Below are 22,679 nucleotides of genomic sequence, written 5' to 3'. Positions count from 1 at the left end.
TGTTATAGATCCAGGAACATTTCCCCCATGTTGTTTTAAACTGAACCAAAAGTCTGGATCAAATAAGTTACCAGAAAAAAGCTTTTTAACGTCAGAGACTCAAGTTATTTTTTATTAAGTCAGAGCAAAAGTATGTTTTATTGAAAAATATATAATTTTAAAGTCCAGATCTGGCTGTTATAGATCCAGGAACATTTCACCCATATTGTTTTAAACTGAACCAAAAGTTTGGATCAAATAAGTTACCAGATAGTGAGAAAAAAGGACATTTTCGTGCCGTTACTCGCAGAAATCTGACGGTCCTGGATGAGACCCTAAACAGCTTCTTACACTCAGCCATCGTTGTGTTTTTCTCTCTCAGACAGTAAGGTTGTGTTGTTTCCCCTCTCCGGTTCCCATGCACCCTCCCATCAGCTGACCAGTTTCTGACCTGAGCAGCCGGTGGCACCGGAGTGAACCCTGGTTCAAAACATTGCCAAGTTCGCATTGACTGAGCGTCCATCAGATAACGACCTTGGCAGAGCTATGGGGCCCTGCAGCGGACATTAATAGGCCTGACTGTGTGTGTCCCATTAATTTTCTGCCACATAGCTTCGCCCTATTCTCTGCCTGTCAATGAGGGCGTTCAGGTGGAGGCTGGAAATGCCTGGAGACCAAAACAGCAGCCTCTGTGTGGGTCTTACAAGTGACCTGTGAGGTGACCTCACTGTCGGTCTGTGATGAGGAGAGGAAGAGAAAATGCTGTCTCCACGGTATCGTGTGGCAGGGAAATCTGATTCTGGGTCAGATTCGGATCATTTGGACAGTTGTCAGGTGTAAAAATGCAACAAACTCGTGTTCTGAACATTCGGATTAAGATTTCAGTTTAAAAAACAAACATTTGCACCTGAACACAGCGATTATGGATACGTTTTCTGATAGTTGCCAGTTCGTTTAAGTCAAACTTTAAGCCATATCTTTTCCAAATTGAATTATTCGGATGGCTGAGTGAACACTTAAATTTAAAATGCACAAAGAAGCTCATGTGGGAGTTAAACAGTTAAACCTCCATGCATGAAAAAACCTGGGAAAAGTTGTATCTTTACTTTTGGGGGAGTTTCTGTGGGGCTGGCACAGTGATTTGGAAGAAATGTCAGTGCTGTACATGCAGGGAAATAGAACTAAATGGACTCTCCATCGGACAGAAGAGACTCTGACATTCAAAGTTCATGTTGGACGAGGGGTGGAGGTGGCTGGAAGCAGAGTGGGATCTGAAATGGAGGTTTTTTACAGCCCTTTTACACTCTTTGATCCGTGCTATCAGACACTTTTGAGGGTTTTTGGTTAATCGTGGATCCTGTGACCATCCACCACTGGATGTTCTGGCCTGTCTGTGAAAAAGCCAACAGTTAGAACATGTTTATGCCCCTGAAAAAGAGAGGAAAGAGCCAATAAACAGAAGTAACCAGGCAGGAAGTTGGTTCAACCACCCAACAAGCGCAATATTCGTGCAAATAGTGTCTATATGAGTGTTTAGAAAGGCCTGCACAGCCCCTTATAACCTGGACTGGCTTCATGAAATAGCTATAAATCCTTTTAACAGACTAACACATGAATGGAAGCCATGCAAGGCGCTGACCTGCCGTCAGAGTTAACCAAAGAGAGGCAGTGGATCGAGCTCCGAGTGAAGGAACTGGACAACGATGGTGGCATTAATGAAACAAACTCATAAAATGACAAACTAATTTACTCTTAAATCAACTGTACATCAGCTACATCTGATACTTTCAAAGGATGCATAAACAGGACAAATATATACAGACTCCTTAAAGCAGAGAAAGTGCTATCTCCTTCCATAAATCCATCCGTACGTAAGATTTCACAGCGCATCTATTAGGCTTTAAGACCAACGGGAAACAGAATAACAACAGTAACTTTACTCTAAACAGGTAAAGATCTCTATGTTCTAACAGGGGAAAGGTTTTTAACATCACAGATTAGTGTCTCTATAAACTGTTAAAGTAGAGGAGCAGCAGACTCCATACATCTGCACTTTAAATACAGCTTATTCATGATGCTACTTCATTTGATACACACATATAGCACTGATAAGAATCTATATAACATTTATATATATAAAAAAAGAGAAGAAAAGGAACAGTATTTCGAACTCGGTTAGTTTCAGAACGTAGGATTAAACATCATGGCTGCAAAAAGTCCAGTCTCAATGGTGTCCAGTGGGAAATACTCTTCACATGTTTGCATTTAAGCCGTAATCAAGCTCTGCTTTAACCTTTTTGTTATTTAACAGCAGAACTTCTGAGGAACTGCAATACAGCAAGTGAGAAGCAAACCAAGGAGACTGCAGGACTGAAGGATCGGTTTGAAATCAAGTAGATTCTGCAAATCCACCGGAGGTGAAGTCGGTCTCTGGATTTTTCACTGAGCTTATATCTGCCTGTGACTCTCAGACTTTAAAAGAAACAATAAACTCACCTGTTCAGGTACAAAAACTATTGCATATTTGTCCTGAACTTCAAGCTTTGTCTGAGCCAAAAGCTTGGAGCTAACGCATGGTTGGAAAGACTTAGAACTAATCCCAGTTTGCCAATTTAAAACGGATTTAGAGCCGACAGCGAAGCAGCAGAACGCTAAAAGGTGAGTGAATTGTGACGTCCCTGAACAGCTGCACCTCTTTGTAAAGCTCTGCTGATGTGTCCTTTCAGCAGGCTCGACAGAGGGCCAAAACACTTAGTTTTCTGATGCATAAATGCAGGAATAAAATGCATTTAAAGGATGAAAATGATGATAATGCAGGTGGGGACAGCAAATATAGTCAAATATGTGGCTGTGCTAGAACACGGTTTCATAGGTTTCAGAACAACCACAAAAGAAATGAGGAAGTGCTGCAGGCGAGCGAAGGGAACCTCTTCATGTGTGTGGAGATGAAAAGAAGCCAGAACTGAACACCAAGGCTGGTGAAGTCTTCTCGTCTCTTTGCTCGGAGAGTTTCCAGCGGCAGAAAGCCTCCTGGGTGAGCTTTTCCTGAAAGTCTGTCAGTCTTTTTGCACCTAATGCGAGTTGTATGAGAAGCTCACATGCAGTCCGTTTACGGGGTGCACAATCGGCACGGTTTGCATCTTGGGAAAGTTCTCTGTGGCCAGGGTCCATTTGCAGGTTCCAATGAGTTCCACTGCTAGAGTTTTCAGGATGATCTGTGCCAGTTCTTTCCCGACGCAGCTCCGGACGCCGCCGCCGAACGGCACGTAGCTGAACCGAGACAACCGGCTCTCGTCCCGCTCCGGGCCGAATCGGTCGGGATCGAACAGTTCTGGGCTCTGGAAAACCGCAGCGGTCTCATGGGTGTCCCGGATACTGTACATTACACTCCAACCTTTAGGGATCTGATAGCCCTGTGAAAACAAGACAAATGCATTGGAAACAATGAAGCTCATTAAATAAAAAATGAATGAAAACAACATCTATTTTCATTGATTGATGCTGAATTCGAAGACCCGGTTCTGTGATGCTTTTACTGGCAGCAGACTGGAAAAAGAGCACCCCAAAGAAGTCAAAAGGCTCAGTTAACAGACGTCCAATGCCCCCTAAAAGGAGTGCTTAGCCTTTGGAGATATCATGCGACAGTTGAATGTTTACAGGCTGTTTGTTAGCTTAAAACAACACAGAACAAATGTAAATGTATTTTATTTCTACAGCCCTTTACAACAATCCATTTCAGTGTATCCAAAGTGCTTTACAGCAGATAACAAATAAAGAAAAGAATAAGTAAAAAACAATAAAATAACAGTAAACGCAATAAAATACAGCAAAATTGAATAAGATAATATAAAAGTGTCTCCATACTACTGGGTATTAAAAGCCATCTGAAATAAGTATGTTTTTAGCCCAGATTTAAAGAGGCCCAGGTCAGAAATAAGATGCATCTCGGAGGGGGGGGAGCTTATTCCAGAGCCTGGGGGCACCCCAGGGCTTGTATTTGGACCTGAACACTTCCAGCAAAAGTTGATTTGTTGACCTCAGAGCTCTGCCAGGGTTACAGTTAAAAGCTCAGATAAATACGATGTGGTGAGGCCGTTAGGAGCTTTAAAACCAAACTTTAAAAGTTTAAAATCAGTTCTATAAAGGACAGGAAGCCAGTGAAGGGAGTTAACAAAGTATGAAGAAACACCAGCTGTGCCACACCATTTTCACAATGAATCAACAGTTTAGTTTCACTCCACAGCGAAGCTTTGACTGTCACCAGCGATTTTTGTCTTTCCTCCACAGAGCGAAGCTCCAGGACCAACAACAGCAGCGACTCAACCAAGAGGAGCCTCCGCTTCAGACTGAGAATGCCCCAATGTAGCAGCAAAATGCTATAAAATGCATCCGTGCTGCCTTGACTGGGCCCCAAGTCTTTCACGGGTAAAGCTGGGAAGAACTTTAGGTTTAGGAACTTTGAAATGTTTCCAAATGTCGAAATGGATGAATATATCATTAAAAGAGCCAAATCACTACAAAAAAGGACAAAGTTGGAGGCAAGTGTTGAATGTTGGTGATGCTCAGGCGTCATTTCATCAAGAAACTGAAGCTAAAGCTAAAACTGTGCAAAGAAAAGAGCTAAATTAAGATAAAGAATGAGGGCAACTGTCCTGTCAGAATCTGAGGTTTTGTTTGGAAATCATAGACGTCGTATCCATCCATGTAGATATCAGCTCACAGCTCACAGCCAGCATCACTGATGGTGCGTCACCATGGTAACACTGATGGTTACTGATAGACACGTGTGTTTTTGGAGCATCATATGCTGCCATCCAGATGTATCTTCCATGGAAGGTTTTGTGTATTTGAGCCATAAGACATAACACGTTCTGCTGCTAAACGGGTCAGATCTGCGATCCGCTGGGAGCATCAGGCGCTTCGTGCAATAAAAAGTGACCGTAAAAGAGGCTGAAATGACCTGCAGAGAAGCAGAAATCCCACCGAATACTGAGCAGAGCGGTTAATATTCTCATTTATCAGCGTATTTATCAGCAAAGTAAACATTTTTTAACATTTTTCAACAATGTGGCTGCCATAAAATGAAAAAAAACTAAACAAATTCTCTTTTTAACCTTCGATATCTTGTCTTTTAATCATTTTCAGTTAAATACAGGGTTGGAAAGCTTCTCGTCATTCCATAAAAGAAGCAAAAAGAAGAGAAAAAAGCTTTCTGTAAGGGTCTTATGTTGGATTTTTTACTTACTTTAAAAGCTATATCTCTGAGAAAAACATCTTAATTCTGTTTTCACTTCTTGTTTCCCGCTTTTATTCAAATACTCCATTAATCCAGACTTCTTTGTGACCTAATCCCGGTTATTTCTGCAGATTTAGGATCTTGAATGAGAGGACCTAACGCCACAATAACTTCTCAGCTGTGGGGATTTATAGCGCGATAAATAGGTGTATAAATGACATTGTGCCCACTACAATAGTATTTTATAATCTCTTTGAACTTCCCTTGTCTGTTTGCAAAAAAGGCAGAAAATTGGGGGCAAATTGAGGGCAAGAAGGGCTTTTTAAGGACAAGAAAGAAGGCCATGTGAGGGTTGTTGCCCAGCAAAGGCCACGCTAATCCCACATGGGCATGCTTTTGACCATTAAAGTGCAGCCGGGCATGCTTCACGACAAATGGATAAAAGCTAGATTTAGTTTGGTATTAGGATCTCTATGATGTTGACTCATCTTGAAATGGAATAAATTAACTCCCACACTCCCTCATTCGTGGAGGATTCTCCATGGTCGGTCACTTTTAAACGAGTCCCTGCTCTAAAACGTGTGCGATTCAGTCGTTTTTAGTTGGCAAATAACTAAAAAATCTATTGATTAATCGTGTGGATACTTTGAGACACAGAAACACTTCTTGTTTTAACTAAACACAGGTTCTAAAATAGCACCTTTCTGTTTCTAAAGAACAGACCTGGCTAACAGGCACAGATGAGTCCAGCTGCAGCAGCTAGACCCATTTAATTAAACCGCTTTGTCTCAGAGGACATGCCTGGGAAGGGTTGACTGTATGAAAAGAACATTTCTGCTGTTCCTAACCTCCTCTGTGGGAGATCCTGGTCCATGTAATTAAGCTGAGTTCACTGCCCAGACGTCGTCTTTAAGCTACTTTAAGGTGATTCTGTCAGATGAAGATTTTATTAGAGCAGAGCGACAGTCTGGAGTGACTTAAGTGATGCCAGCTGACACATTAATGCGTTAATTGGCTGATTTTCAGGCCCAGTTTATGACGTGTTTAGCTATCTGGCTGAAGCTAATTCGAGTTTACATGCAGGAGGGATCGCAGCTCTGTGGAGCTCTGGATGAAACCAGCTGCTGCACCTCTTTCTTAAGTGTGGTACCTTTTAAATTCCCTTTAAACACAGAAGAAAACTTCCGCGTGGAGACTTGAACTTACATCGAGCTCAAATGTCTGCAGGGCTGTCCGGTAGCCTCCGGACACCGGAGGCAGGACGCGGAGCACTTCTTTGATGACGCAGTCGATGTAGCGGAGCTTGCTCAGCTTGTCCAGGCTCAGGTGTGGCACGTGGGACTGGGAGCGTGGAGACTCGCTGTTCAGCAGGCAGGTGGACTCCGCGTCGACCCCATCCTGCTCTTTTTCTGAGGCGATGCCAGGCTGGCTGCGGCTGCGGCTCGGTTCGTAGCCGAGGCCCTCGGCCTCCAGCTCCCCCCCGGCCCGCTCCACCACCGCTGGGTGGCGGAGAAGCTGCAGAACCAGAGATGTGGAGGCGCTGGCTGTGGTGGAGTGAGCCGCAAAGATCAGCTCCACTGCTGTTTCCTGAAACATCAAGGGTGGAAATACGGATTCCATCTGAGTTTACTGTGAAAAACATCCAGCAGACACTGTTCCTCATCCCTGGCTGTCCTGAATGACGCAGGAAACAGGCCATTTGTTCACATCTTTAATTCATAAAGACTTCATTCTCCCCTGGCATAGACCTTTAATACATTTCCACAATGATCTCATGGGATCAGGTGACATCATCCAGATAATCTCCTCCTCTGACAAACCTTTGAGTTCAGAGCAAAATGAAGCTTTGGTTTAATCCCAATGCGGTTTGTCATATTTGCACAGAGCAGGACAAACGTTTAAAGATGATAATTGTCTCATTTTTTAATGCTTTTCACAGCTAATTTGCTCTTGATTTGGGTCTTCTGCCCGGACATGATAACCACTGGTTAAATTAGGCCTGAACTCAACACGAAGCCTTGCATGTCAGTGTTGTTTCAGGCTGTTTCAGTCTGTTTCAGTCTGTTTCAGTCTGTTTCAGTCTGTCATTCTGTCATTTCTGGCATCACGTTTCGTACCTTAAGCTCCTGGATGCTGAGCTGATGTCCGAGTTCCTTGGCGCTGGACAGCATGTAGTCGAAGGCATCGTAATGCTCGCCCTCCGGATGCTGCCGCTCCATCTTTTCCTCTATGATTTTCTCCATGTTGGCATGCAGGATCTCTCTGGCTTTGATCCCCTGCACAGGGAGGAGGAATTTGTGAGAAAATAAACACAGAAGTTAGCTCTAAACTGATCCTAAACAGGTCAGACGCTTGTCTATAAAAGCTGGAGCCGCCTTACCTTTCGCAGCCCACTGAGTGGAGCGTCTATGGGGAGCGAGAAGAGGTTGTTCATCAGCTGCTCGAAGATCTTCGTCAGATAAACTATCCGCTCCTCCTCCAGCTGCAAACCCAGCAGGACCTTGACTGCGATGCGGAAGGTCAGGGACTTGGCTGCGCTGTACACATCGATAGCGCCCGGCGTGGAGCACCATTTGGCGATTTCAGACTTGATGACGTCCTGCAGCCGGGGCAGGTAGAACCCCAGAGCCCCCCGGCTAAACACTTTGGCCAGGATCTTGAAAGAGTTGAGGACACAAAGAGAGAGGAGTCATAAAAGGTTATTACCTGGTACATGGCCATCAATACCTCTGAGTGAGGGGAAAGGACGGGTGAGGTCTTTGTAGATCTGACTCCGTGCAGATAGCCGTAAAGATCCCATAAACTGCAGCTCACCTTTCTCTTCTTCTTGTGAAGGTCTCCGATGGAGTTGACCAGGGTGTTGGGCCCCAGGATGATGCGGGTGCTCTGGGGCCACTGCGTGCACACCAGGCTGTGCTCTCCCAGCAGGATCTTACGGATGTTTTCTGCACCTGTCACCCGGACGACGGGCTTCCCCAGGAGGTGGGTCTTGAACACGTTACCGTGACGTTCTCTGCGTGAGATGTGGAAGTTTGAACCCTGCGGAGTCAAAAGGAATTGAGCTGAAACTGAGGAACATCTTCCTGAGGCACTGAATTCATGTGTTCCTGATGTTTGTAGCAGTTAGAAAGAAGAAAGATAATAAATCACTTGTTAAAGGTTGTTGTTATTGGTTCCCCAGCTGATGAATAGCAATTATTTGGGTTTTTATGCAGATAAATACAGTTAAGTGCAAAACGACTGGATCCCGAAGCTCTTCTTTGGATGTGGGCTGCCTTTTGTTCCGTTCTCTGTCAGATGATCCCACACTGCTTCAATAATGTTGAGGTCCGGGCTCTGGGGAGGATTCATCCCTCCATAAGACCTGTTGCCACTGATTTTCAGTCCACTTCTTGTGTCATTTGGCACAGCTCAGCCTTTTCTCCCTGTTTCCCTTCCTTAAGAACGGCTTCTTGACAGCCACCCTTCCATGGAGACCATTTCTGATGAGGCTTGGGCCAACAGTAGATGGATCAGCTGAAGGTCCAGATGCATCTCTCAGGTCCTGTCAGGTCACAGCTGGATTTTTTCCTCTTTCTTAAGGACATCACTTTCAGATCCTGTTCATCTGCTGTAGATAGTTTTTTAGGCCTGACACTTCTTCTTTTGTCCTCCACTTGTCCAGTTTCCTCAAATGTTTTAAGGACACACTGCACATCATGCTGAGATATGCCAAGTTTTCAGCTAATAGCTCTTTGGGAATCACCTTGTTGCTGCAGAAATCCTATTTTCTGTCTGTCAAACTGTGTTTTCTTTGCTGTTTTTCATAGATGCAGCTAAAGAAATGGGAACAAATGATGCGTCTTTGTGACAAAGTGCCTAAAGATCCAGTTTAAAATGGCTTCTTTGCTAAGTTGTCTGTTCTGTGTCGACACAACACTGGTTCATCCCTTGAGTTAGGAGCCTTTTTTCTGCCTGAATGCTTCATAGCTCAGAGTTTAGTGGCTGAACAAAGAAAAACTGGGCTGAAAATGAGCGAAAAAGCAGAAAATGTCCAAAGAAAAACTATGAAAGACACTTCTTCTTTTGTCCTCCACTTGGCCAGTTTCCTCAGATCTGGCAAAAACGACCTTAAGTGAATGCATCATTATTATTATCTTATTTTGAATTTTTTTGCATATTAGTGGAAGATTTGTTTTATTCGTATTCAAATCTTAATGTGAATCAATGAAAGCAACAAAAAAAAACAGGATAATGTCCAAAAAAAACCTTTGAAAGACCTTCAGAAAGCCTGGAGAAGTTTTGATTAAGAACACTTTAAAATAGAAGAAGTTCTGGCTGCTTGGAGGCAAAATAAAGCAAAACTTTACTGTATTTTTGTATTTTGACCTTCTGGCCTTGTACAGCAACAAGTGCATGAATGTGTGGATTATTTGCTTTGCCTGTAGTTCTTCCTCACTTGATTAACACAAATCTTTGCAGAACGAGGCGGCTTCACAGCTCAAATGAAACATTTCGAAGGAGTTATCAAAAGAAGGAGAACATTCTTTGTCCGTCAATCAAATCAATTTCAGGTTTTCTTCTCTGCTCGGAGGGAAGGGATGGACAGTTGGAGGGAAAGAGGTGAAGGGATGAGGGCGCGCATTCCTCGCTGAGGGAGGGAGGGAGAAAGAGGAGGAAGAATTGAACAGAAAACGTCTGTTTTTGCGCCCCAAGAAGGAATTAACTCACCGAGCATCAAGTCCGCACACGTCGCATTAACAACAGAACTCAGTCTGAACAAGAATCTGCGCGAGCTTCTCGAAGTTTCCAGATACATTATCAATATTTGGTCATGTTAAAAGCACCCTGCAGCGCTCCGTTGTTTACCCCCTTTAAAAATCCCTCATTTTATTTCCATTGTGGATCAACACACGTGAGGATCTACTGTAGAATAAACGAAGCGCGCGGGGAGCGACCAGCATTTTGGAAGCCTTGTAAATAAAAAAGAGTCCAACACGCACCTGGAACAGCCAGTGGAAAGTCTCTCCGACCAGCGGCCAGCCCATTGAACCCTTCGGCAGCGGCAGGCTGCACTCCTTGTCCCGGGTCAGGCTCCAGCGGAGGCTCCACAGCTGCCGGGTCAGAGCCAGCAGCAGCAGCGCGGTGAGGACCGACGTGAGCGCCGTGGCCAAGGCCGACAGCACCCCGAACTGAGCCAGGTGGAACATCTCCTCCGAGCAGCTCGGCTTCCCAGCATCCACCTGCGCCAAACTGTGCGTGTGAAACTGCGTCCGCTGGCGAAGATTCTGCGAATATCTTCTCCTCTGTTTCCTTTTTTTCTTCTTAAATCGAGTCAAATCTAGAAGAAGTACAAAGAAGGCGCGTTAGCTCAGTCTGAGAGGGTCAAAGTTTTCCTGGAGCAGGAAAACAAGAGAGGACCCAATCAGAAAATCAGGCATATATATAATATAATATAATATAATATATATAAATATATATATAAGCTGTAACTGGATCGTGATAGAGTCCCAGATCCCAGCCACCTGATTCATTCACGCGGAGATGCTGCACTGCGTGGATCTGTGGTCATTGTGGGTTGTTTTGTTTTGTTTTGTGCGTGTGTGTGCGTGCGTGCGCGTCCACTAAATGTGTGACTTAAATCAAACAAACAGAAGAATATGTTTCTAACAGTTTAAAATCATGCCATCAACGAATATGTGGGAGTTTCCGCGTGCAGGCGGACGCGCCTTTTTAAAAGAAATAAAATAGTCATCGGACCGGATGGATGCGCCTGCACACATTTGTTTTACTCCGATGAACAAGAGAAACACGCTTCTCTTCTGAGGAAACTCCCTTTCATTCTGCTGTCGCAGGAGTAGCTGTCAACTATTCCAAATAGTTTTACAGGTTTGCATGCGCCGGCTTGTCTATTAGGTTATGCGCCTTTATAGGTACAGTTCAGGGGGCTCTGCCACCCCCCGGGCGGCCCGGGGTTTATAGAGCAATAGCAATAAATCGGGTTTTTTAAAAAGAAAAAGGAGCCAGGAGAAGAAAGAGGGATTTGAATACAGTGCTGAGCAGATTGCCAGCCGAGGTGAGATGGAAGGAAGCGAGATGAGCGCAAAAAGTTGAGCGAATTAGTCATTTATTTCAGCTATTTTCCAGCTGGAAATGAAAGAATCTTCGGCTTAAATCGGGAGAATTCGCCTACCTCCAACCAGCTTCTCCTCAGCGGTGTCAGAAATCCGTTTGGTTGTAAGGAAAGTTCTTTTTTTCGCCTTCTGTGCCAAAGCGGTGACTATTCCTCCACAGAAAGAGAGCTGCAGGGGGTTTTATAGAAAAGGCTGCGCGACATGATCCACCTTCAGCGGGTGACGTTGGTCTGAATATGTTAACAAGGCTCGTTCATTCAGAGCGCGGAGCGGAGTGAGGACAGAGAGAAAAAAAGAAAACGTTTGGAGATCTGAGCGGTGCGCACTGAGGGAGACACCAGGAGAGGGAGAGGGGGCGTGCGTGCGTGCGTGTGAGTGCAGGAAACGAGAGAGAGGCTGAGAAAACTCAGGTAACCAATCAGCTGGGAGTTTGGCGCAGGTTTAAGAGTTCAAGCTGCAGCTTCAGCTCGCCGCATCCAGGCGGTCTGCGCCGGAGAGAAGCAGAACACCTCAAATCAGACCGAATTCACGTCTAGTCCTGGTTTTTAAATCAAGTTCCATGCACCGAGGAAGCGTGGAAAGACGGATATGTTCAACAGTACAATTAAAATGTATCGAATCAACAGTTTTACGGGTTTTATGTGAGTTTTTAATGTATTTTTTATTTTAAATGAATCGAGACTCCAGTTTTTTTTTGTTGCTTCCAGAAAAACGAGCAAATATTTGATATTTTAACCCTTAAAAAACTTTATCCAGTGATGAGCCGAACGTGGGCCTCAGGATTTAGATATAAAGTTAGGTCGTAACGCGCGTAAATGTCATCCATGGATCTGCTGCGTTTTCTGCGGAGGGGCCGCGTGGCACCGCGGGCTCCGACTCTAAACTGAGACAAAAGCTTTTCCTTTTCTCACTCTGAGACGTGTTAGGTTTGTGTTCATTAAAGTTGGGATTTTTTGAAGGTTTTCCCCCTCAGATCGCGTTGCTCTTCGCGTTAAACTGAACGCGGAGTGCGTTGGTTCGAACCCGGACTGCCGCAAACGCAGCTGCGCTTCTTTCAGTGAACATTTCTGAACTGAGGCCTGCCTTTTACCCAATAATAAGATCTGTTTTTTAATTCCGTTTTGTTTTCACATTGAATCTGAAACGCTGCGCAGGAGACTTGAAGTCAAACATGAAGTCAAACATGTGCAAGAAAATCTTTGCGAAAAATAACCGCAAAAAGCTGTGATTTGACCTCTGAAAACAACCGGGTTTAAACGAGTTTTAAAAGTTTTATAATCCAGGACTGTTGTCGGATATAAATCATTAGAATTATCAGATTAAATCCAAAGTGTGTTTTCTCTTCTGAACATTTTCTTTCTTCATATCTCCGTGCGTGAACGCGCTAATTAAAAGGATCCACGTGAGTCTCTCGGAGCCTGCTGGGAAATCCCCGAACTCTCAAATCTCAGGTTACATCAAAATTAATCTTCTCACGTCCTTCAAAACGCAGCTTTAATTCACACCGAAGATTTAATGAAATATCTTCATATCAGTTTCCTGTAATTACGTCACTGAAGAAAAATGATTTAATTCGTTTTTGTTTCTCTCAGCACGCGCAGAGCTTTAATGTTAAATTCAGTTCATTCCTGCAGTTTATCTGCAGAGCATAAATAAAAATAACTTCATATAAAGCATGTTATCTTAATTAATCCCACAGTCGCCACGTTAATTAATGAATGATTCAAAGCTGTTATTATTACCAGAAACAGCGAATCTCTACATGTGGGGAAGAAATAAAGAAAGAAACTCAGAAACAGCTTTTTTAAACTAAATTGTGTGTCCTGATCAACAGTTCTGCAGCTTTCTGAAGCTCCTTCAGAGCTTTTCTTTGGACATTTTCTGCTTTTAAACTCATTTTCAGTCCAGTTTTTCTCTGTTAAGCCACTTAACTCTGAGCTATGAAGCATTCAGGCAGAAAAAAGGCTCCTAACTCAAGGGATGAACCAGAGTTGTGTCGACACAGAACAGACAACTTAGCAAAGAAGCCGTTTTAAACTGGATCTTTAGGCACTTTGTCACAAAGACACATCATTTGTTCCCATTTCTTTAGCTGCATCTATGAAAAACAGCAAAGAAAACACAGTTTGACAGACAGAAAATAGGATTTCTGCAGCAACAAGGTGATTCCCAAAGAGCTATTAGCTGAAAACTTGGCATATCTCAGCATGGTGTGCAGTGTGTCCTTAAAACATTTGAGGAAACTGGACAAGTGGAGGACAAAAGAAGAAGTGTCAGGCCTAAAAAACTATCTCCAGCAGATGAACAGGATCTGAAAGTGATGTCCTTAAGAAAGAGGAAAAAATCCAGCTGTGACCTGACAGGACCTGAGAGATGCATCTGGACCTTCAGCTGATCCATCTACTGTTGGCCCAAGCCTCATCAGAAATGGTCTCCATGGAAGGGTGGCTGTCAAGAAGCCGTTCTTAAGGAAGGGAAACAGGGAGAAAAGGCTGAGCTGTGCCAAATGACACAAGAAGTGGACTGAAAATCAGTGGCAACAGGTCTTATGGAGGGATGAATCCTCCCCAGAGCCCGGACCTCAACATTATTGACAGAGAACGGAACAAAAGGCTTAATTTACTTTATTTCCATTCATGTTTGCAGCATCTATTTTCTGTTTAAATATATAAAGAAATGAGGTGTTGCTCAAAACTTTTACACAGTGGTATGAAGGGCCTCCATGGATTTATTTTCATTGATTTATTTATTGTTTTCAGTTTATTTTATATATGTTGACTTTTCAAAAAAAAAATAAAAAATCAGCAAAATATTTGACAAATTTGTCATATTTTTATGAAATCTTTTGGTTTTTTGGAGACGATGAGAAACTGATTGTTTTAATACTATTTTAGAAACAACAAGCAGCTCTCAGAAAAATAAAAGTGACACTATTTCATCTGATTTTTGTGTCTTTTTGCCTCATCTTCCTCTGCTTGTCTTCGCTTTCTTTCCTTCCTGTTTTCCTCCTCTTTCCATTCTTCCATCCATCCATCCTCCCCCCCGCTCCGCCTCCCCCTTTGTGGTCAGACTCACTTCATACTCCTGCCTGTCAGGCTCCATCACAGACAGTCTGATCATTAATAGCAGCAGCAGGGAGGTTTTTCAGAGGGAGGGAATGCCATCGGGCTTTAAATGCAACCAGGGCAGGACGATCCCGACTCTGCTCCCATTAACAAATCACTTAATGAACATTGCACTGGAAAAAGTTTGTCCTCTTACCTACAAAGTTGTTCCAGGGTGTGTTCAGGCGCATTTGGAATTTAAAGATCTCCAAAACAATCAACTTTGGCAGCAAAAAATGAACGTTTTTTGCTTAACGGCACAAGAGAAGACCCTGGTTTTGTCCTCTCTGGAGACAAAAACAGACCCCAGATGCATTTCCTGTCCTGTTGTCCCATCACACCATGGGGCTCTCCACTCGGATACTTAAAGGGCCCTTCCACTAATCCCAATCCTGAGCTTTTAAAAGCTTATGTAATGGAGACCTTCCTCCTGCAGCACCCCGGGCTACTTCATCAACAGCAGTTTATTCTCCAGATCACGGCTCCGATTTCAACCTCGTTCACATGGGGGACAGAACCAAACCCAGATAGATCGGATCAGGGAAACACGAGGGAGGAGAACCCATCAGGGAGCATCATGGATCTGTACGAGGCCAGTTTCAACTACTCCAAGTTTACACACTTCTTGGATCTCTGGGAGTTAACTGTGAACTACATTATGGGTAATTGGTCAAGTTTCCTTTCAGTACAACTGTGTGTGTGCACGTGTGTGTGCACGTGTGTATGTGCACGTGTGTGTGTGCCGGCCTGAGGCCGAGGCCTGAGTGTAAAGCACAGCATGATCCTCCATTTTAGCTCAGATGCTCGATTCAAATAAGAGACATGACTGAAAATCAAGGTTTTAGTCCAAAGTTGCAGGCGAAAAAGCCATAAACTCATCTCTAAAAGTCCTGATTTAGGTTTTATGTCCATCTGAGCCTGGAAATACGTCTTTTTAACTGTTAATTCAAATGAATTATTCTTTTCACAAGCTTTTAAATGGTTCAAACTTAACACATATCTGTTAAAAAAGTGTTTTAGATTCAGCAGTTTTGGGTTAAACACAGAAAAATTGTGATTTACGTGTTTATTTTATTTATTTAAAATCATAAAACTGTACCAGTACTGTTTCCTTTAACGGAACAGTCTAGTAAAGGGTGGCCTCAACACGTTTGGACAGAACTTTCACACATTTGCAGAAGAAATAGAAATTAAATCACAGCATCAAAGGGAGGCTTCACCATCGAGAAAAGCCAAAGAAACTGTTATTTATGCCACTGAAAATGCTTTTAGAAACTGGAAGGAAGGCACAAAGCTCCAGCATGAAGGCAGTGAACAAACTGAACTGATTCTGACTTTGTTCAAAGGTTGGAGCTGGAGAGAAAAGTTATTCCTGCAGGTAAACAGGAACAGAAGAGGGAGAAACTCTGTTTTCTGTGGCCGTTTGCTGCCTTTATCCCACGTTCTCCTCCTGTTTGCTTCCTGCCTCCCTGTGGGTGTGGCTGCTGGTGCTTTGACGGTTCATCATCCTCATCTGTGGCTGATCTGGCTTCCTGTTAAAAGCTCTGGTCCTCTCTCCTCTCATCACCAGCTTGTTTGCTCTCCTAAGTGGAAAACCATTAACCAAATCTGCCAATTCACCGCCAAGCAACTGCCAGGAAGACATATGCATATGTTACCACAGAGAAGTCACTCCAAAGTACCAGCAAACAAGCTCATCCTGTGACCCGTATTAACAGATATCTTTCCTCCCTATTTTAAAGATCCAAAGCTTTAATGCAGCAGCAAAGAACTGTGGCAAAGAAGTCAAAGAACAACTAGAAAAGCCTTATTTTCTTGCAATAAAGTGGAAAGAAAATGTTGTAGCTTATCCATCCATCCATTTTCTACACCTGCTTAATCCGTAGGTCGGGTTATTTTAAATATATATATTTTAAAGTAGCTAAACTCGTACCAGAATTATAGAAATGGGGAGTTTACCACAGAGAAGTCACTCCAAAGTACCAGCAAACAAGCTCATCCTGTGACCCGTATTAACTGATGTCTTTCCTCCCTATTTTAAAGATCCAAAGCTTTAATGTGTCAAAGAAGTCAAAGAACAACTAGAAAAGCCTTATTTTCTTGCAATAAAGTGGAAAGAAAATGTAGTAGCTTATCCATCCATCCATTTTCTACACCTGCTTAATCCGTAGGTCGAGTTATTTTAAATATATATATATTAAAGTAGCTAAATTCGTACCAGAATTATAGAAATGGGGAGTTTACCACAGAGAAGTCACTCCAAAGTACCAGCAAACAAGCTCATCCTGTGACCCGTGATATCTTTCCTCCCTATTTTAAAGATGCAAAGCTTTAATGCAGCAGCAAAGAACTGTGTCAAAGAAGTCAAAGAACAACTAGAAAAGCCTTATTTTCTTGCAATAAAGTGGGAAGAAAATGTTGTAGCTTATCCATCCATCCATTTTCTACACCTGCTTAATCCGTAGGTCGGGTTATTTTAAATATATGTATTTTAAAGTAGCTAAACTCGTACCAGAATTATAGAAATGGGGAGTTTACCACAGAGAAGTCACTCCAAAGTACCAGCAAACAAGCTCATCCTGTGACCCGTATTAACTGATGTCTTTCCTCCCTATTTTAAAGATCCAAAGCTTTAATGTGTCAAAGAAGCCAAAGAACAACTAGAAAAGCCTTATTTTCTTGCAATAAAGTGGTCGGGTTGCAGGGGGGGAGAGGCGGGGCCATCCTTGGACAGGTTTCCAGTCCATCACAGGGTTCTTTATCTTAAATATATGTATTTTAAAGTAGCTAAACTCGTACCAGAATGATAGAAATGGGGAGTTTACCACTTACTATGGTAAATGAATAGCTTGATATCTCTTCCTCGGTGTATCTGGAAACTTATTGAGGAATCTTTTAAGGGCGAGATGCACAATCCACAGCACTTCCCTGCCTGCACTTTAACTCCAGGCCTCTTAAGTCCTCACTTTGATGCAGAAGCAAAGAACTGTGTCAAAGAAGCCAAAGAACAACTAGAAAAGCCTTATTTTCTTGCAATAAAGTGGAAAGAAAATGTTGTAGCTTATCCATCCATCCATTTTCTACACCTGCTTAATCCGTAGGTCGGGTTATTTTAAATATATATATATTAAAGTAGCTAAACTCGTACCAGAATTATAGAAATGGGGAGTTTACCACAGAGAAGTCACTCCAAAGTACCAGCAAACAAGCTCATCCTGTGACCCGTATTAACTGATGTCATTCCTCCCTATTTTAAAGATCCAAAGCTTTAATGTGTCAAAGAAGCCAAACAACAACTAGAAAAGCCTTATTTTCTTGCAATAAAGTGGTCGGGTTGCAGGGGGGAGAGGCGGGGCCATCCTTGGACAGGTTTCCAGTCCATCACAGGGTTCTTTATCTTAAATATATATATTTTAAAGTAGCTAAACTCGTACCAGAATTATAGAAATGGGGAGTTTACCACAGAGAAGTCTTATTGAGGAATCTTTTAAGGGCGAGATGCACAATCCACAGCACTTCCCTGCCTGCACTTTAACTCCAGGCCTCTTAAGTCCTCACTTTGTGCCTTTGTAGTGGCAGCTCGAAGGCTGTCACTCAGACCGTATGCTAACACCTTTCAGGCTCTTTGAGATTCATATCAGACTTTGAAAGAGTTTCCTCACAAAAGTGAGCAGCAGCTGAATCCGTTGGCGTTATAATACAGAATAAAATCAGGCTCTGTGAGAGTTAACTCACATTTAAGCTAAAGTTTCATGTGTTTCCTGCGTTTCTGTTCATCTTTGGATGCAGCTCAGTAAAACTGGAGTGAGAAGGATTAAGTTACGGGTTTTCTGAGCGTCCAAATAAGGTGTTTTCTGGTTTAGACGTGCAGATATTCCTCAGTCAGCTTCTGTTATTAATTTTAAGAGCGATGCAGACAAACAGAGATAATACCAAAACAGAGACGGAGGGAGGCATGTAGCTGCATGCCGCACACACACGGGAACATGCAGACTCATCCAGCAGCGTGTGCACGCACTGACACCCGGGTTATTGCTGCTTTACAGACAGCTTTATCACGACTTCTTGGTCAGGATGAGAGGATTAAAACCACTGAGAGGGAAGCCGTGAAGGGAAGAAGAAATGGAAAGTGTTTCCTTCGGTACAGTTTCTCTATTTGTCTTTATTAGTCTGCTGTCAGCACTTTTTTTTAACCTTTGACCTCCAGCATCCTCATGACACCACTCTGACTTTTAAGGGTTTTTTTTTTTAAACACACTTGACTTGCATCTTAATAAAAAAGCTCTGCTAAAATAAAGAAAAATCCCCTTTTTTCCCCTTAAAACGTGCCTGGCTCCACCAGATTAGCTGCACTGCCCTCAGAGCAGGTTAATTCAGGTGTGGGACGATGTCGGCCATCTTATCAGCCTTCAGATCAGCTGGTAAAGTGTGTGTGTGTGCGTGTGTGTGTGTGTGTGTGTGTGCAGAGAGTAGAAAGTGCTGTAATGTAAACACTGCATGAACTGTGGCTGCTGTCAGCCTCAGGCTGCGCTGCACTGACAGTCTGAAGGCTTCACTTTGATCTGAGCTGTGCTTAATACAAGGATGTGTGTGTGTGTGTGTGTGTGTGTGTGTGCGCGTGCACGTCTTTGTAAGTACAAAGATAAACATGCAAGAACAAACGTGTGTGTCTGAGATAAAACTGACGAAGTTTGTTGGGTTTGATGAATTGATTTCAGGTTTCTTCGTCTTGTGTGTATTTTCCAGCCTGAGTGTGTGTGTGTGTGTGTGTGTGTGTGTGTGTGTGTGTGTGTGTGTGAGAGTGTGTGTGTGTGTGAGAGTGTGTGTTCAGCATAGCTGCATGCCTATCTGGGTCAGTGATGTCTGCAGAGACTGCCAGGTGCTAACGTTCAGCTTCACCGTGTGCTACGGCTGCTGAACAAACCCTAAACCCATTTCAAATAAAAGATGGATTTTTTAAATGTTTCTTATTGTCATTCCAGACAGTTTTGCTTCGTGGTTAATGTTTTTATACTAATGAATAAGCAAAGCCTGCATCTCAAGCAAAAAATTACACTAGCTAAGCGTCAGGTGTAACATTAACTATGTTAGCGGTAGCTAGCATTAGCGGTAGCTAGCATTAGCGGGAGCTAGCATTAGCGGTAGCTAGCATTAGCGGGAGCTAGCATTAGCCTGTCCGTGTACAGCTCGTATAAACTGCTTCTGGTGTTGCTCTGGACAAGTTTGTCGTGCACCACATTGTGAAAGAAAAGGCCGACTCACTGCAACGTGCGCCACTGAATGAACGACTTGAACCAAAAGCAGAACCGTGAACTTGAGTCTTATTTCTGTAAGTTTTGTTAATTCCTCCCCAACCTCTGGTCTAGTATTATAGAGGCAGGTGTGTTGGTGCTCTCACACCAAAGGCTTCGATGCTCTGGGAATCAGAACGGGATGGTCGGGTGTTTGCGAGCCAGGTTCAGCCAAACTAAACGTTATTCTCATCAGGCGGCCTCACGACCAGTTCTGAGGCTTTTCTTAGCTTCAGTATTTGAATTCTAAGCTGTCAAATTACCTGTTAAACACAAAAGTAATCTGGGTACCTGAACAGGTCGCTTTGTAATGGATATGGGAGTGTTCAATTCAGTTCAGTTCAGTTCAGTTCAGTTCGGTTCAGTTCAGTTCAGTTCGGTTCAGTTCAGTTCAGTTCGGTTCGGTTCGGTTCAGTTCAGTTCGGTTCAGTTCAGTTCGGTTCAGTTCGATTCAGTTCAGTTCAGTTCAGTTCAGTTCAGTTCGGTTCAGTTCAGTTCAGGTCAGTTCAGATAAGATCAGTTCGGTTCGGTTCAGGTCAGTTCAGGTCAGATCAGTTCAGGTCAGTTCAGATCAGTTCAGTTCAGTTCAGTTCATTTCAGGTCAGTTCAGGGCAGTTCAGGTCAGTTCGGTTCGGTTCAGTTAGGTTCAGCTCAGTTCAGTTCAGCTCAGTTCAGCTCAGTTCAGTTCAGTTCAGGTCAGTTCAGATCAGTTCAGTTCAGGTCGGTTCAGATCAGTTCAGTTCAGGTCGGTTCAGTTCAGAGCTTTATTGTCCCCAAATATTGGTACGATTAGCCGTATCCTTAGTAAAAGTTGGGTCAGATGTATGTGGCGTTTTCCTGAAGTCAGAGACAGAGGGGGGGGGGGGGGGGGGGGCAGTTCCTGTCTGACTCATCATTGGCCAATGATGCAACACAGGAAGTGTGAAGAGAAACTCCGTGGAGCAAGAAAGGTGAGTTTTTGAAGCTCTGATCAACATCAGCAGCCTGCTCCAGCCTTATGTGACCCAGCCTCCTCCTGGGAGGCTGATGCCATCAGAGAGACACTTAAAGGAAGAAGCTGCTGCTCTGGCAGCAGAGGAAGCTGAGCTGAGGCTGAGTCCAGAGGAAGAGGGTTACAGGGCCTCTGTGGCCTTCTCCACCACAGGAGTCAGGCATTAAAGGGCAGGTGCAGCAGGAATTAATCAAACTCTCCGCTGTGACCGAACGAAGAAGCCACTGGTTGAGGCCTGGTCCTCCTCAGCCTCTCTCTGTCCTCGCTGCTCTTATTCCTCTCATCTCTGCTCCCTTTTAAACACTCAAACACATCTCCATGCAACCTCAGAGCTGTGCAGAATCGTTACGAGTTGAATTATCTTGTCCTGCCAGCAGAATTAGCTCGAACCACATCGTTTATATCAATCAATCTGTTTTCAAGACCTGCTTTGAAATGTTATCTCACTCTATAGGACAATAGAGGGACATTCAATCAAATATGGTGAGAAAATGACGGCGTATGGATGTGCATCCGCTAAAGTTTGTGAGCAAGAGCCCGTCTGCAGCGGCCCGGACGCTGTAATCTGACCCCAGGGGGCTGTTAATTAGAAATAATACAAAAATTACATGTAATGTCATGGAAATGAGCATTTATGATGATAATACAATGTAATTACAATAATAAACAGGCAAAAACAAACACTCCCCCCTCAATCTTCTCCCCCTTTTGGCATCTTTTCACTCATTGTCAAGTAAAGAGCACAGAAATGTGCTTTGGACCACTGATTAAACTCAGGATAAATGTAATCTGAAGGAGTTTGATGCAACAGCAGGAAAGTTTAGTCTTTTTAGGCCAGTGTGGAGCAGGATGAACATCTGTAGTTAAAAAGGTGGCATTATGATGTGTATTTTTGCTTTAAGCTGCAGAAATTAAGATTCTTTCAGCGAGAAATGAAAGCGTTTTACATTTCAAAAGCTTCTTTTGGTTCATGACCTACAACAGCAGCCCGGTGGACTTCCTGTCCTGTTAAATAGCTGCCAGTCAGTTTACAACGGAAGCTGCGGCTGGATATTTTACACCGTCCTTCCTGGAAACTCAACACTCCAACGAGTGGCTGAGCAGCAGGAGGGAGGAGAGAGAAAGTTTTCACTCGTTCCCCGGAGACGGGAGAAGATGAATGAGGGAGGGAGGAAAAGTGCGAGGACAGGGGCGATAACGAGGTGATGGGGATCATCGTGTAGCCGTTTGATTTTACCCGTCTGTCCTCACTTTTCGAAGAGAAAATAAGTTTGAAACAAGCAAAAGCCAACAATCTGTGGGAGTAATTACTGAGTTATAATAGAAGTGGAACAAGGACGTTCCTGTCATCTTTAAAGTGTCCTGATCAACAGTTCTGCAGCTTTCTGAAGCTCTTTCAAAGCTTTTCTTTGGACATTTTCTGCTTTTTCGCTCATTTTCAGTCCAGTTTTTCTTTGTTAAGCCACTTAACTCTGAGCTATGAAGCATTCAGGCAGGAAAAAGGCTCCTAACTCAAGGGATGAACCAGTGTTGTGTCGACACAGAACAGACAACTTAGCAAAAAAGCCATTTTAAACTGGATCTTTAGGCACTTTGTCACAAAGACACATCATTTGTTCCCATTTCTTTAGCTGCATCTATGAAAAACAGCAAAGAAAACACAGTTTGACAGACAGAAAATAGGATTTCTGCAGCAACAAGGTGATTCCCAAAGAGCTATTAGCTGAAAACTTGGCATATCTCAGCATGGTGTGCAGTGTGTCCTTAAAACATTTAAGGAAACTGGACAAGTGGAGGACAAAAGAAGAAGTGTCAGGCCTAAAAAACTATCTCCAGCAGATGAACAGGATCTGAAAGTGATGTCCTTAAGAAAGAGGAAAAAATCCAGCTGTGACCTGACAGGACCTGAGAGATGCATCTGGACCTTCAGCTGATCCATCTACTGTTGGCCCAAGCCTCATCAGA

The 22,679-nt window shown here is 43.4% G+C and overlaps 1 protein-coding gene across 1 annotated transcript; it reads right to left on the bottom strand.

Moving 5' to 3' along the window:
• Nucleotides 1–1,708: 1,708 nt before the first annotated feature.
• cyp26c1 (cytochrome P450, family 26, subfamily C, polypeptide 1) lies at nt 1,709–10,404 on the bottom strand. The gene is made up of 6 exons (XM_072390319.1): nt 10,198–10,404; nt 8,030–8,254; nt 7,596–7,871; nt 7,333–7,491; nt 6,422–6,802; nt 1,709–3,392 (listed from the first exon to the last, which is right to left on the bottom strand). Exons 1-6 carry the CDS (start codon nt 10,402–10,404, stop codon nt 3,051–3,053), a joined length of 1,590 nt encoding a protein of 529 aa, XP_072246420.1. The 3' UTR covers nt 1,709–3,050.
• Between the last annotated feature and the right edge of the window lie 12,275 nt (nt 10,405–22,679).

Source organism: Leuresthes tenuis, unplaced genomic scaffold (assembly GCF_036924035.1).
Source record: "Leuresthes tenuis unplaced genomic scaffold, fLeuTen1.0.hap1 SCAF_8, whole genome shotgun sequence".
NCBI classification, from domain to species: Eukaryota; Metazoa; Chordata; class Actinopteri; order Atheriniformes; family Atherinopsidae; genus Leuresthes; species Leuresthes tenuis.
Note: the sequence above shows the minus strand (reverse complement) of the source record. Positions and strands in the feature narration are given on the sequence as shown.

Bases quoted from the DNA above. Each gene is read 5' to 3' on its own strand.
- cyp26c1 (XM_072390319.1), bottom strand. From the start codon at position 10,404: ATGTTCCACCTGGCTCAGTTCGGGGTGCTGTCGGCCTTGGCCACGGCG. The intron at 7,492-7,595 runs GTAAGGCGGCTC...CTCCCTGTGCAG, and splicing joins CACTCAGTGGGCTGCGAAAG to GGGATCAAAGCCAGAGAGAT. The intron at 3,393-6,421 runs GTAAGTTCAAGT...TTGTTTTCACAG, and splicing joins TGCAGACATTTGAGCTCGAT to GGCTATCAGATCCCTAAAGG.